The following is a 15,455-nucleotide window of genomic DNA, read 5'->3' as shown; positions in this document are numbered from 1 at the left end:
CTTTACCGACGAACCGCACAATAAATTTCATATCCCGGTCTGAAGAAACGGGTGGCGGAGCGCATCGTACATGGCTGGTAGATGAGTTTCTGAGTGTGACCAGTGAAGGTGTCGTAAATATCCCGTATTGCTTCCCCCCGTGTTCGTCCCCCGGTCTAACGGTTCGTCAGTCCGCTGGTCTATTTCCTCCCCTCCACCCATCTTACGTTCGTTCATTCGCCCTCTCCTCCCACTCCAGGCGGCATTTCCCGTATTTTCAAACCCAAAGCGTGACAGGTTAGGTGGCAAGGTGAGTTTAATTAATCTATTAAACTCACTGAAGATGAATACATAAACTAAAAGCTGGATTGTAGACATTTTTTATAAGCACATTTGTGAGCCTGCCTCTTTGTTATTAAATTCAATATAATTTCAGATTTTTCTATAACTTTTCTTCTGGTTAACTTAGAAAGTGAGCTATTATTGTTACAGGTTAGTTTTCTAAACTACAAAAAAGCAACTGTTAGGGATGCTCAAATATGAAAAATTGGACTGATATTGATATCTGATAGTAACACCGGTATTATGCCAGATTTACCAATATTTAATTTTATTTTATTTTTTTATCCGATTACTCGATTAATCGTAAGAATAATCGATAGATTACTCGATTACTAAAATATTCGTTTACAACAGCCCTACTTTACTGTAGTCTTAACAATATGTCACACACACACACACGCACGCACGCACGCACACATGTTAGCCCCAACCCTTTAACAGGGAAAGTTAATTTGGTTTTATAACTATACTAATGAGATCAAACTGCATTGATTATGAATTTGGTCTAAATTGGATTCTATACACTTGGCTACGAATGAAACCTGTTTTGCTAATGGAAATAATGGCTTTCAACTGGGATTTGTTGAGAATCGCAGCTACACAAATAAAAGGGGTGAACAGAGGTTTCTTCCAGCCAGCAGTGCATTAATTACTTTGTTTAAAAGTCTGATCCAAATGAATATTCTTGTTGTATTTTCTTAGTAGTGATTATGAGGAATGAATTCATGCAGAGTCAGCTCTAATTTTTGGTGGGTATTTTACAGACTAAAGGAAAATGTGAATCTGTAATGAATATCTTTATCTAACAGTAAGCAAAAGCTGATCTATTGAATGTGTGTTTTGTTGTTTTCCCTGACTGTGTTGCAACCTGATGCAACTAATCCAGTTTCCACTTCATTTCCTGCTCTGGTAGCAGTGTACTAACAAACCTTTTGAGTCTATTCTGCTCGCCTGGAAAGACCGAAGTCAAACCAATCATGCAGACAGATTTGAAGACTAGCTCAACGTAATCCCAAGTCCCAATGTAACTTGAATACATTTTGACATTTCTATGACATAGTTTGATAGTGCGGCATGTTTGTTTACAACAATTCTTGACCAAGTTTATATCAATCATGATTAATTCAAAGAGGAAACAAAGCCTTATTATCGTCATGTCCTGTTTCCTGTGGCCTCACACTCCTACCTCCAACTCCCCACCATGGGAGCACATCTTCAGCAGAAAGATCACCATACTCACATTCTTTCATCATGCCGATGTCGATGCAGCGTTTAAGACGACATGCTTGGCAGTGGCGCCGGTTGTCTTTTGTGATGGTGCAGCTCCCGTTGAACGGACAGGTGAAGGAGGCTTTGCGCTTCATGCTGCGTCTGTATGAATGCAAAAAATAAAAATAAAATCTTGTTACCGAATAAAACAAAAAAATAATTATTTCTTTAATAGTCACGATTTTAGAGTTACGTGGGCAGGCAAACAAGATGGCAGCTGGCTAACGGCTCTCCGTTCCCGACATGTAATTAGATGACGATATTGTAGTAAGGGGCTCTTATTTGATACCGTTCTCAGCAAGTGAGGTAGCAGTGTAGGCTTGGGGACTTCTTTTTAAAAGAAAAAGTACTTTAAACCTGCAATGGCCGCAACTAAACACTCAAAGAGTAAAGGCCGCATGTCGAACCGCAATATCCCTCCACGTGAGGAAGAACGGGGGGAAACACCTCCTCCTAATACAACGAATTTGTGCTCGGAAGTGGTTAAAATGAGTAACATGCTACAAAGCATAGCTGCTGATGTCTCCACAATAAAGCAGATGACGTCGGAATTGAATACAGCGGTGGCTGCAATGCAAGAAAGGCTAACGGAGGCTGAAACACGAATCTCCCGCTTGGAGGACACTTCGGAGTGGCTGCACACCGCAGTTGGTGAGAGAAGCAAGCTAATGGAAGCCATGTTGTACCGCATGCAAGTTCTCAAAAATCACAGTAAGAGGAATAATGTGAAAGTTATTGTGTTGAAAGAGACTATCGGTACTGATGGGACACTTTTGAGCTGTGTTCGGAAGATACTAACCGAGGGTCTTGGAGTTTGTGATGACGCCGAGTTTGAGATTGAACAAGCCCACCAGGCCTTCGCACCGTTACCCGACTCGACCCGAGCTCCGAGACCGGTTCTTATTCGATTCCTGAGGCAATCAGTGAGGGATAAAGTGATTATGGCAGCTAAGGAGAAGCGCGGGTTTGAGTCGCAAGGATGCAGGCTATCAGTGTTTCCGGATATGACTAAAGAACTGGCAGAGAAGAGGAAGGCTTTCACCGCATTGAAAAAGAAGTTGCAAGAGCGCAACGCTATAAATACACCCTGGCGTTTCCACCCACGCTGCGCGTGAGGTGGAAGGGTAAAAACATAAGCTTCGGCTCGGCGAAAGCAGCAGAGAAGTTTTTCAATGAGGAGAGCCTAGAGGAGAACGAGCAGGGGGAGGACACCCCAAATTCAACTGACTAATTCCTAGGAGCCCCATAGAAGTTGCTGTGTTTGACTGTCGGGAGGCGGACCTCGCCACCTGTCATCATGAACAGAGCAAAGCTGCCGTAGACAGTAGCAATAGAGTAGGTTTTAAGTTGTTGTGTTTTGTTTTTCTTCCTTTATTTAATGTTGTTTCTATCCGTTTACATGACGGGAATGTTTATTGCCCATGCAAATTATTTTCATTTTGGCTGGGTGCACTTACAGAGTAGGTTAGGGATCAGGAGACAGGGGTATAGATATATCTGTTCAAAGTGTTTTGTTACAGGTTTAAAACGTGTATCAATCTATAATCTGTAATGACTGGGAAGTATATAAAATTCACATCTTGGAATATTAATGGATGCGGAAATCCAGCCAAAAGGTGCAAAATAATGGCTTATTTAAAGACAAATCAAGCCGATATAATATTTCTCCAAGAAACTCACCAAATGAGGGGGAAGAGTCCAAGTTTAAGACAGGTTGGGTAGGACATATTTTTCATAGCTCTCAAGTGCTCGCAATGGTGTAATTATTCTTATGAGAAATACTCAGTTTTCATTGATAAAACAAGCTAACGATACAGAGGGAAGAATAGTTTGCATTGAAGCAATGATAGAAGGGGTAAAGGTATACTCTGCAACATATATGCACCCAATAAAGAGGACCCTAACTTTTTCCACAATATAAATAGTAGATTGGGGGCTATGGAAGGACAAACAATATTAGCAGGGGATTTCAATGAAGTTATGGATCCTATTCTTGATAATAGCACATCAAAAGGTTCACTTAGCTCTAAAGGAAGGGATGCAGTTCATATGCTAAAGGAAGATGTGGGTCTAGTAGATGTTTGGAGGTTAATTAATCTGTCTAAAAGAGAGTACACATTTTATTCTCATTGTCATAAATCCTATTCTAGGATCGATCTGTTTTTGATTTCAAAACTCATAGTAAATAATATGCGGAGCTGTGATATTAAAACTATTGCACTCAACTGACCATGCAGCTATGGAATTATGCATAAGATTAGGACTGGGGAATAATAAGAGGTTCGAGATGGAGAATGAATGTCTCAATCTTACAGGACAAACCCTTTAAAGAACAGTTGGGGCAGGACCTGAGATACTATTTTGAAATAAATACTGGCAGCGCAGACCATGTTCAATCTGCATAGGCGGCCTCTAAGACATTCCTGAGGGGTAAACTCATAGCATATACTTCATGGAAGAAAAAATAGAGTCTATGTAAAATTGGTAAATTGTAAAGAGAAATCAAACTTAAAGAAAACAATTTGGCTAGATGTTATGATGATTTACTTTATCAAGATATGTGTTGGGCTTAAGTTTCAGTTAAATGAAATTTATAACAAAAAAGTGGAATATTCTCTGTTTAGGTTAAAATCTTCATTCTTTGAGGGAGGGGAGAAAACGGGCAAATTATTAGCAAGACAAGTTAAAAAAGAGGATTTTTTTTTAACACAATCCCTGCCACTAAACAAGGAGATACTTTAGTAACCTCAGCAAAAGACATAAACAATGTCTTCAAACAATATTACGAAACATTATATATATCTTCAGTGTTTAACGAGACAAACCAAAGAGAAAGTGATGCTTTTCTCTCCAAACTCAATCTACCAAGGCTATCTCAGGAGCATGTAGAGTGGTTGGAAGCACCAATTACTGAAGAGGAGATTAGGAAGGCAATTTCAGGGATAAAGGTGGGGAAATCCCCCAGTTGTGATGGTATTCCATCAGAATACTACAAGGAGTATATAGATATTCTTGCTCCAGTGTTACAAAAGGTGTATCAAGAGATTTTTGAGAGAGGATAGCTGCCTCCTACTTTTAATGAAGCTTGGATATCCTTGATTCCAAACAAAAGATAGGGATAGCACAGACCCGGCAAATTATAGGCCAATTATTTTACAGTCCACATTTAATAAACTATTAACCAAGGTGCTGGCTGTGCGCTTACAACAAGTCCTTCCTCGTATTATTCATCAGAATCAGACAGGCTTCATGAAAACCCGCTTCTCCTCTGATCTCTCAAATTTTGGATTTGGACCATTTTTTATTAAATGGGTCAAAATATTGTATAAGGAACCAAAGGCTGCTGTCATAACTAATGGCACTATCTCATCCCTTTTTAACTTATCACGTGGGACCCGTCAGGGTTGTTCTCTTAGTCCATTGTTATTCATCCTGTTTATTGAAACTTTAGCAGTGAGCACTAAGATAAATAAGGACATCAAAGGGATATTATGGGGACAACAAGAACACAAACTGCTTTTATATGCGGACGATATTTTATCACTTATAACACATCCGCTTACATCTTTGCCGCACCTAATGGACACTATACGGATGTATTCGACGGTTTCAGGGTTCTCAATAAATTGGGCTAAATCTGAAGCCATGCCATTGTCCTCTTTATGCAATTCACACATGGTCAAAGATTTTAAATTCAAATGGGTACCTGAAGGCATGAAGTATCTTGGGATTAGACTTTGTAGGGAGTTGGAAGTGTTACCTTCACTAAATTTTAATGAAGTGCTTTCAAAAATTAAAACAAACTTTGAAAAGTGGGAGAAGATAAAACTAACACTATGGGGTAAGATTAATGTTATAAAAATGATTACCACCCCTCAGTTTAATTATGTGCTTATGATGCTTCCTATTACAATTCCACTCGATATTTTTAAAAAGTATGAAAATTTACTTAAACATTTCTTGTTGGAAGGTAAAAGAGCGAGAATAAAACTAGAAAAATTGTATGCTCCTAAGGAAAAGGGCGGCCTAGGACCTCCGGATCCTAAGCTCTATTGCTTGTCATTTGAGATGGCAAAATTAGTTAAACACTGGGAAGGTGAGAACAGGCAGGAATGGTTACATATTGAAAGGGATATTTGTTTGCTGTTTGACCCTAAAAACAAATTATCTCAAAAGATTGACACAACAAACCCAGTTTATGTTCATTCTTGTAAAGTTTGGTCAAAGGTACACAAACTGTTAAAGCTTCCACATCAGGTAGAGAAATATGTGTCTCTCTGGATTAATCCTGCTATATGTATTGATAAAACACCTGTGTTTTGGAGGCAGTGGCATTCACGTGGCATATGCACCATTGGTGATTTATACAAAGACGGGCAATTCATGTCCTTCAACGAACTTACTCACATATTTAATTTGGAAGGTAGAGAAAATTTTGGGAAATATCTACAGATGAGACATTATGTTACCTCAAAATTTAAAAAGATTGTAAAAAATGTTATATTGAATTATATTAAGATGCCACGTGAAAGACACTCTGCCTCTCAATTTTATAAGCTGCTAAGTTATAATTTGAGTAGTGAATCATCAAATATTAAACTTCTATGGCAGAAAGATTTGAGAAGAGTATACAAAAAAAAGATGGTTGAGTGTACTGTCAGAGAGTGGTAAATATGTGAAAGAGGCCAGAAGTAAATGTATACAGTATAAGGTGCTACATAGATATTATCATACGCCTACTAGGTTACATTTAATGAAAATAATGTCAAACAATATGCTGGAAATGTAAGAAAGAGGTGGGCACATATTTGCATTGTTTTTCGGACTGCTCTCTGGTTTCACCATTTTGGATTAAAATCTTGGAGGCTCTGAGTGCATGGCTTGGCTTAGAGATACCTCAGACTCCAGAACTGTGTTTACTGGGAGACAGATCTCAAATGCCGAACACCCCAAAAGGAGCTTTTACAGTTGTGGTGGTAGGTCTGGTGACAGCCTGCAGGATCATCTTAAGACATTGGAAGACCACAAAGTGTCCCGAGCTAAATGAATGGATTAAATCAATGACGGATACAGCTTCTTATGAAGCCATGCTCAACAACATGGAAGGGAACAGGGACATGGAATGGGATAGCTTTTGGGACTCATTGAAAATAACTACGGCTTTGAGTAATGCATCTGGATGAAGCTTGATTTTCCCGGACAACTAACTTTCTCCCAACTACTGAATGCTTTTGAATTAACACTGTAACATACATATGATATGACTGTACCCTGGGTATTGAAGTGGGGGGTGGGGTGCACCAGGCCTTTTTTGTTTTGTGTTTGTGCTTTATGTGAGACAGTGTTCAGAAAATCAATAAAATTTGAATTACAAAAAAAAAAAAAAAAATAGTCACGATTTTAGAGGTACAAGAGAACTTCACATTAGTTAAATTAACAGGAATAAATTGTGCTGTAAATGTATTTTTAAAATCACAGTTTCTGTGGAAGTAAGTATGTTTTCATCCTTCACACTTGAGTTAGTGGTAGGGATTAGTGGCTCGAATGAATAATGAATATGTCTCTGACAGCACTAAAAGCAAGGCTCACATGGTCGCATGAAATGAAGTCATTGTGAACCTCCACCTCAAAACAGCACACATGCATTAGTGACTTATTCACAGAGCCCTCTGCTAATGTGCAGGCAGGGAACACCAACATGTTCAAGAGGAGCTGAAAAATACAGAAATATTTATTTTATCCCAACTTAGTAAACTTAAAGATGTCCAGAAATTTTTTTTGTTATTAGCAGTGGTATTAAAAGTATAACTACATTGTTGATTTTAACAGAATCTACAATCGTCTTTGATCTGTAGGTCAAATACTGAAAACTAATTGCAACAACTGTCCAACGTGTTAACAAGGCAAACAGGAACAAGTTGTGCAATGCACTTTCTTTGGCTGCATAAAAACCATATGCAGGTTCTTGCACTGCTTTAATTTATTGCTGTAAATCAAAACCAGAATTTTTTTATGGGATATAGTCCTTAAAAAAATGAATCATCAGATTCAGATCTCAGGACAACCAGGAAATTGTTCTCAACCAGCAAAACCCTGATTGGTGCATTTTTAGAAACAATATGATAAAAACTCCGTAGAGATTTAATTCAGTCTTTCAGTTCAGTTTCTAAGCTTAAAATAACTGCCATTTCAAAAGACAAATTGTTCTAATTTAAATTGAGTTCTAAGAAATGCAAATCAATCCAAACTTGAAATAAAATCATCCAATTCATTCCAGTGTAATAAAACTATTCAGTCAAATTAACAGGAAAATACATTCAGTCTTGGATTGCACCTAACAATTATTTTAGTAAATTGATTAATCTATCGATTATTCTGACGATTAATCAAATAATCTGATAAAGAAATTGGCACATTAAACAGATTTTTCATTTAACTCTAAGGCTTTTTATACGATATTAGAAATACACTAAGAGATGTAAATAAAAATAATAAAATTATTTCTTTAAATAATAAAATAAACATGTTTTGCCTAGAGTGCAAAAAATTAGCATAAAAATATAATATAAATATATGAATATAAAAAAGTCACTTGAGAAGTTTTAGGAATTTACATATTTGATTTTATCTTCAGTGCAAAATGTATATTTTGTACAGATTTTGGCTTAATTACAGTGCTAAGTTTTTTTTCTAGGAGATTGTTTTTTTAAGTCAGTATACTTCAGTTAATGATTAATTGATTACTAAAGTAGTTGAGAATTATTTTGATAAATGATTATTCACGATTAATCTGATTAATTGTTTCAGTCCTTAATTGTTTCAGTCCTAATTGAGTCCAATTAAAAAAATGAATTAAAAAAATCACCACTTCTTTTTGCCTGATGATAAAGGTAAAAAAACAAAAAAACACACTTTTGGCAAAAAATGACATAGGCCATTATTTTAGGAAGGTAACGAAATAATAGAGTAAAATTCAGCTGACCTCATTATGGCTATTGACCAATGACCAAAAGCAAACAGATCAGCTGCATTTAAATGTCACTAAGAAATAAACTTAAATGGAAACAGAAGTCTTTGTCATGTCCAGGGTTTTAATATGGTCTGGTCTTTACCAGGTCCAAGTTTGTGGAAAACTAAGTACATCACAAAATCTTAGAAATGGAACCCGAGACTTAAAAATGTTAATTTAAAAGGCTGTGCTTTCATTTATTAAGATGACAGATTGCAAATAATCTACCTAGATTACATGAAATATGAAAATGTCACACTGAAAAACCCCAAACGCACCTAAAGAAGCCCTTGCAGCCCTCACAAGTCATGGCATTGAAGTGGAAGCCGGTGGCCTTGTCCCCGCACACGCCGCAGATCCGCGGGGCATTGCGGTCGAACTCATCAGGTCCAACCACTGACGTTGTCACCGTCATGGGCTCCATCACTGAGCGGAGAGAGAGAGAAAAGACAGATGTCTTTGCTTTGGAGTCAATCTAATGAATCTAAGAAGATAGAAAACTGACAGGAACGGGAGAAACATTCACCAGGAGCTCACATCCAGGAACCCCCTCCAAACTAAGGATTCAATGTAAAGAATCAACTTGTTTCGCTCTGTACCCTTCGCGGAGTGGGGGTCTGGGCGCCTGACAGGTGAGATGTGCATTTTCTCTTTTTATCCAAACAGGTGTTGGGCTATTAGCATATTTAGCAAAAGGCACGGACAGCCACACACTGCGTCTTGCGGCTATTGGCTGGATGAGTCAGTCAACGGCGCAGACACACACACCGATTAATTGTTTAAACCTACTCACAATCAAGAAAACCGTGAAATGACGGTCATTGGCAGAAAAAAAAAATGTACTGACAGAAAGAGGGTCCTTCGCCAAATGTTGCGAAACAGCCAGTCCGTTTATTACTGCCAGTTCTCCACTGTGAGATTTTTTTTCCACACACACACCATCTGGATGCATTCTATGAAATAAACAGCAGTGGAAAAGCACATACCACCGCGAAACTGTGTTCAACATCCACTATAGGACACTGATGCCTTGAGCTTTATTGGAGGAGAACATCATAAAAAGTCTAGATGCAGAAATATGGTGACTGAGTTAGTTCTGTTGCCCAAGGTTAGATTTTGGTCTGTTTTTTTAAAGCTCTAGAAACGTATTAAACAGAAGTTGACAGCATATGAAGGAAGCAACTTTACTTTTGGGTAATCCGATGCTCAAGTTTATATGGAAGTGATGCAAAAGGAATTATGCCTTATAAAGCAGGAAGAATGATGAACATTAGGACCATCCCATATTACACGGCCTGCAGAAATACCTGGATTAATGTCTACTTGATAACTGGGGTGTATCTACATACACAAGACGAGATAAAAACACAATATTTAAGTCAGAAGAATGAAACAATTTTAACAATACTCCAATATTTGGACAACATTGATATTGATATTTGAAGTGTATTGCTGATTTTGACAATGGAATTTGACAGACTAATGTTTTTCTCAAATTTTTTTCAGTTCATATACGATTTTCATGCTCATCCCATCGACTAGAAATTAGGACAGAAAATGAGTATATGTTTAAAATATTTTCAAAAATAGAATACAGGTTTTCTAAATGTCCAGCTTTTGTCATAATGTATGGTGGAGACGGTGAAGAGACGCAGGCAGGACCCATGTTGAGAAGTAAATGGTGAACTTAATGAGGGCAAAGGGAGCTCGAAGAGTCCAGAACACAGGCAGCTCGGCAGAACGGGAAAAAAAACTCAGCACTGATACCAACTGATAAGACTGGCATGAGAGCTAACGCCATCACAGGACTAAACAGTTCTACTGAGACGACGACAACAATGACACGACTGATACTGACACTGACAAGGACAAAGACAACAGGTGGGGTTTAAATACACAGGGAAGGTAATCAGGGAATGAGACACACCTGGGAAGCAATCAACAGGGAAGACAGACTCACAGGGGAACAGGACTAAATGAACACAGAAAAACCTGAAAATAAATACACAGAAAAAACACAGACCATCACAGCTTTGTTCTAAGGATTTTTTGTTAATTGTAAAAAATATTCAGTTCAGGTTTGATCTGTGTAAGGATTTTATTTTAGATTTTGAACCAGTGAAGATCAAGTACCATCAAAAACCCTGAAAAGGTGAGAAAAATGTAATATTCATTTTGCTTGGTCAATCAGATACTATCAAACAGACACCAACTTTGCATTATTATTAACTAATAGTTAATGTGTTTTTTAGTTTGTCATTTTACAGTAATCATAAATCATTCAAACTTTTCAGTTTTTAATCAGATTCAGTTTTTTCATCAGATTATCCACAATGCTACTGTACAATGTAAAGTTGGAGGGAGGTTCTTCAGTCGTTTTCTAGTTCTGCCAGGGAGCCTAACAAACAGTCTTCATTACAACACAGAGCAACAGATATTTTAAATATCCAAAATAAAAAAACAAATAAAACACAAATAAAAACCACACACAACCAAAATCATAAATAAAATAAATTTTGTGACTGTAAGCAAAATTTTCCTGAAAAATATTAATCAAAATGGAAATAACTGTGCTCATTTTAATTTATTATGCGATAAATTAATTGCTCATTGCAACAGGTGCATGTTGTTCAACCAGGTTTGGTCAATTGAAGTAGTGATTTTTTTGTAACTCTTTTTTTTGTGTTATTGGCTCTAGTGGACTTTATTTCATAGTTAATTGACAGGAAAGTGGGTAATGGGAGAAGGGGAAGACATGCAGCAAGGGTCACCAGACCAGGAACTGAACCTGTGACAGCCATGTTGAGGACTAAGGCCGCCCATATGTGGGCTGTGCTTAACCCCTGCGCCACCACAGCACATCTGAAGCAGTGATTTCTGATCCATACAGTGTTTGTTTCTATTGCTGGTTTCAGCATTACAATTTTTTAGAACTTTCAAAAACTTTTCAAAATTTTTCCCTTGCCATGTCTCTTTAAACAGTCATTAATGGACAGAAGTGAATAGAAGGGAAAACTGTAGTTAATGTTTTGCTTTTTTTATATCATCATCATTATGGCTGTCTAAGCCTTATGAAAGACAGTGATTAATTTATGCAATATCACTCACTCCTAATAAACATTGCTTTATTAGTACTATTGTGAAGATATGAAAGATAAAAGGTGAAACGATTAGAATTATAAAGGAATGGTCTTCTGGATGTAATCTGACCTAATAACAGGGTTTTGACCCATTTCCATGGCGGTTCACAGAGAGGGGACATGTCCTCATATGACCTCTCATATGAGCACTTAATGAGAACAAAGTAAGAGGGGACGGGGGGCATGCAATGGATTTCAACAAAGCAGGAGTCACGTGGCTACACAGTGTATCCAGTGGGATGCAGACAGGCTCAGAAGTGAGACTTGGATTAAGTCAAACAAAGACAAAGAGACAAGGAGCAGCTGCTGCTGATGAGCACGTAAGGGGAAAGTAAGAAATATGTGAGGAAAATGAGGTGATGAAGATGAGAACAGTCAGATTCAGCAATCAGATTGAGGTTAGTGAAATGTGGAAAAACAGAAAATCCACCTGACCAAGGAAGTATGCACCTCCTCTCACTAACATTTAATCAGGACAAATTACTGTAATGTATATGACTTCTGAGATGGTGGTTGCAGTGATTTAAAGTCATGCACACAGAGCGCTGATGAAGCACAAGTGTCATTTGGCAGGACAGATGTGGCCGTGAGAAAAACACAGAAGGCGCACCGTTCGTCATCATGTGACAAAAACAGGCTTGTTTACTGGTGAAGCACCAGATGAATAATTAAAACCATGCAGATGGTGAAATCTGCATCTGCAGGAAGATGAGCGTAAACATCGTAACAGATCTGTGAAAACAAAACCCACAACATGCACTTTCATTACCACAGCAGATAAACTAAAGCTGAGAGTCAGATGGCTTCCGCGCTATTCTCTCTATTTTTTTGATTACTGGATAAATCCTCATCTTTCCTCTTATATATTTTAACACTGCTTGGTAAAAAGTGCTGCTATTATTTTTAAGCAGTGGTGAAAAGAAGAGAGAGCTTGCAGCAGCAAAGTTTTTGTCTTTGTTGCTGTTTCCTTCCAGCAGAGTGATGCTTCCGTTCTATTAGAGAATCTGGTCTGTCATCACTCATCTTCCTCATCACTTTAGTTTGAAAGTCTGAAAAAGTCAGACTTTTCAGTCTGACTGAAAAAGTCAGACTGGACAGTCCTTTTCTGTCAGGAATGCAGAAAAGCTCACACACCTTAGTGTATTTAGAAAATGTATTTCCCCTTTTGTTTCTTTAAAGTCAATGTTTGCTTGAATATGGATGATATCAGGACTGAGATTGACATTTACAGTGAGCCAAAGAAAAAATTTAATTGGCTGAAGCTTGTCAGATAAACAGACGTCAACTGTAGGCTTATTACACTTTAATTCAGTGTTTATGCTTGAATGGCAGAGTAAATGACAGCATCAACATCCATATAAATATTCATTACAATACACCAACTTTTTCTTACAGAGCAATAAATATTAAACTCAAGGTAGATGCGTGGTATAAAAGAACATAAACCACAGCAAAAAATAATTTTATTCATGTAATAAAAGAAACTGGGAGTTGTTTATAATTTGAAGTTTCCATAGTTAAAGCATTTCAGTTTTTTCTATCAAGTCAACAATTATTATGCAATACTCACGCTCACTTCATATTCATCTATTTTTTTAATCACTATGACTTTGTAGGATTTGTCAAATGCACAGCTTACCTGAAAAAAGTCTGAATTTCTCTAGGCACACAACAGAGATGCATAATTTAAGAAATTATGCAATACTGTAACTGCAAAGGACTGTTTGAATGAAACATCTGGCCATCCTCTCCATGGGCTGCCACCTTATCGTGGTGGAGGGGTTTGAGTGTCTCAATGATCCCAGGAGCTATGCTGTCTGGGGCTTTATGCCCCTGGTAGGGTCACCCAAGGCAGACAGGTCCTAGGTGAGGGACCAGACAAAGCGCAGCCCGAAGGAGGTGGAGGACATCGAGTCTGAGTGGACCATGTTCCATGCCTCCATTGTCAAGGCGCCTTATCAGAGCTGTGGCCGCAAGGTTGTTGGTGCCTGTCGTGGTGGCAACCCTCGAACCCTTATGTGGACACCATCGGTGAGGGATGATGTCAGGCTGAAGGAGTCCTATCGGGCCTTTTTGGCCTGTGGGACTCCAGAAGCAGCTGATGGGTACCGGCAGTTGAAGCGGCATGCGGCTCGGGTGGTTGCTGAAGCAAAAACTCGGGCGTGGGAGGAATTTGGAGACGCCATGGAGAAAGACTTCCGTACGGCTTCGAGGCGATTCTGGTCCACCATCCGGCATCTCAGGAGGGGGAAGCAGTGCAGCACCAACAGTTTTTATTGTGGGGATGGTGTGCTGCTGACCTTGACTCGGGACGTTGTGGGTCGGTGGGCAGAGTACTTCGAAGACCTCCTCAATCCCACCAACATGCTTTCCATTGAGGAAGCTGAGCCTGGGGACTCTGGGTCAGGCTCTCCAATCTCTGGGGTCGAGGTCGCCAATGTGGTTAAAAAGCTCCTTGATGGCAGGGCCCCGGGGGTGGATAGATCTGCCCGGAGTTCCTTAAGGCTCTGGATGTTGTAGGGTTGTGCTGGCTGATGCGACTCTGCAATGTTACATGGACAACGGAGGAAGTTCCCCTGGATTGGCAGACTGGGGTGGTGGTCCCCCTGTTCAAAAAGGGGGACTGGAGGGTGTGCTCCAATTACAGAGGGGTCACACTCTTAAGCCTCCCTGGCAAGGTCTATTTGGGCGTCCTGGAGAGGAGGGTCCGTCGGATAGTCGAACCTTGGATTCAGGAAGAGCAGTGTGGTTTTCATCCTGGTCGTGGAACACTGGACCAGCTCTACACCCTCAGCAGGGTCCTGGAGGGTGCATGGAGTTCGCCCAACCGGTCTACATGTGTTTTTTGAACTTGGAGAAGGCGTTCGACCATGTCCCTCGGGGAGTCCTGTGGGGGGTCCTCCGGAAGTATGGGGTACCAGGCCCTTTGAAACGGGCTGTCAGGTCCCTGTACATCTGGTGTCAGAGTCTGGTCCGCATTGCCGGCAGTAAGTCGGGCTCATTTTTGGTGAGAGTTGGACTCCACCAAGGCTGCCCTTTGTCCCCGATTCTGTTCATTACTTTCATAGACAGAATTTCTAGGCGCAGCCAACGTGTTGAGGGGATCCGTTTTGGTGGCCTTGGGATCGCATCTCTGCTTTTTGCGGATGATGTGGTCCTGTTGGCTTCATCAGGTAGTGGTCTGCAGCTCTCGCTGGAGCGGTTTGCAGCCGAGTGTGAAGCGGCCAGATCAGTGCCTCCAAATCTGAGGCCATGGTCTTGAGCCAGAATAGGGTAGAGTGCCTTCTCCGGGTCGAGGGGGTGTCCTGCCCCAAGTGGAGGAGTTTAAGTATCTGGGGATTTTGTTCACGAATGAGGGAAGACGGGAGCGGGAGATCAACAGGTGGATTGGTACAGCGTCTGAAGCGGGCACTGTACCGGTCCGTCATGATGAAAAGAGAGCTGAGTCAAAAAGAGAAGCTCTCGATTTACCTGTCGATCTACGTTCCTACCCTCTTCTATGGTCATGAGCTTTAGGTCATGATCGAAAGAACAAGGTCCCAGATACAAGCAGCCGAAATGGGTTTTCTCCGTAGGGTGTCTGGGCCTCTCCCTTAGAGATAGGGTGAGAAGCTTGGTCATCCGGGAGGGACTCAGAGTAGAGCTGCTGCTCCTTCACGTTGAGAGGAGCCAGTTGAGGTGGCTCAGGTATCTGGTCAGGATGCCTCCTGGAAGCC

The 15,455-nt window shown here is 39.8% G+C and overlaps 1 protein-coding gene across 1 annotated transcript in view; it reads right to left on the bottom strand.

Moving 5' to 3' along the window:
* LOC106934148 (vitamin D3 receptor A) overlaps positions 1–15,455 on the bottom strand; it is a 147,652-nt gene that overhangs the window by 36,962 nt on the left and 95,235 nt on the right. The window contains exons 3-4 of the mRNA XM_088006880.1: positions 8,878–9,025; positions 1,562–1,692 (exon numbers count right to left, since the gene is read on the bottom strand). Coding sequence (XP_087863006.1) covers positions 1,562–1,692; positions 8,878–9,023 — 277 coding nt within the window. The 5' untranslated portion in view covers positions 9,024–9,025. The remainder of the gene's footprint in view (positions 1–1,561; positions 1,693–8,877; positions 9,026–15,455) is intronic.

This window comes from Poecilia mexicana, unplaced genomic scaffold (genome assembly GCF_051168715.1).
Source record: "Poecilia mexicana isolate PSO_F unplaced genomic scaffold, ASM5116871v1 scaffold_7, whole genome shotgun sequence".
Taxonomy (NCBI): Eukaryota; Metazoa; Chordata; class Actinopteri; order Cyprinodontiformes; family Poeciliidae; genus Poecilia; species Poecilia mexicana.
The sequence above is the reverse complement of the archived record's forward strand: the minus strand, read 5'-3'. Positions and strand labels throughout refer to the sequence as shown.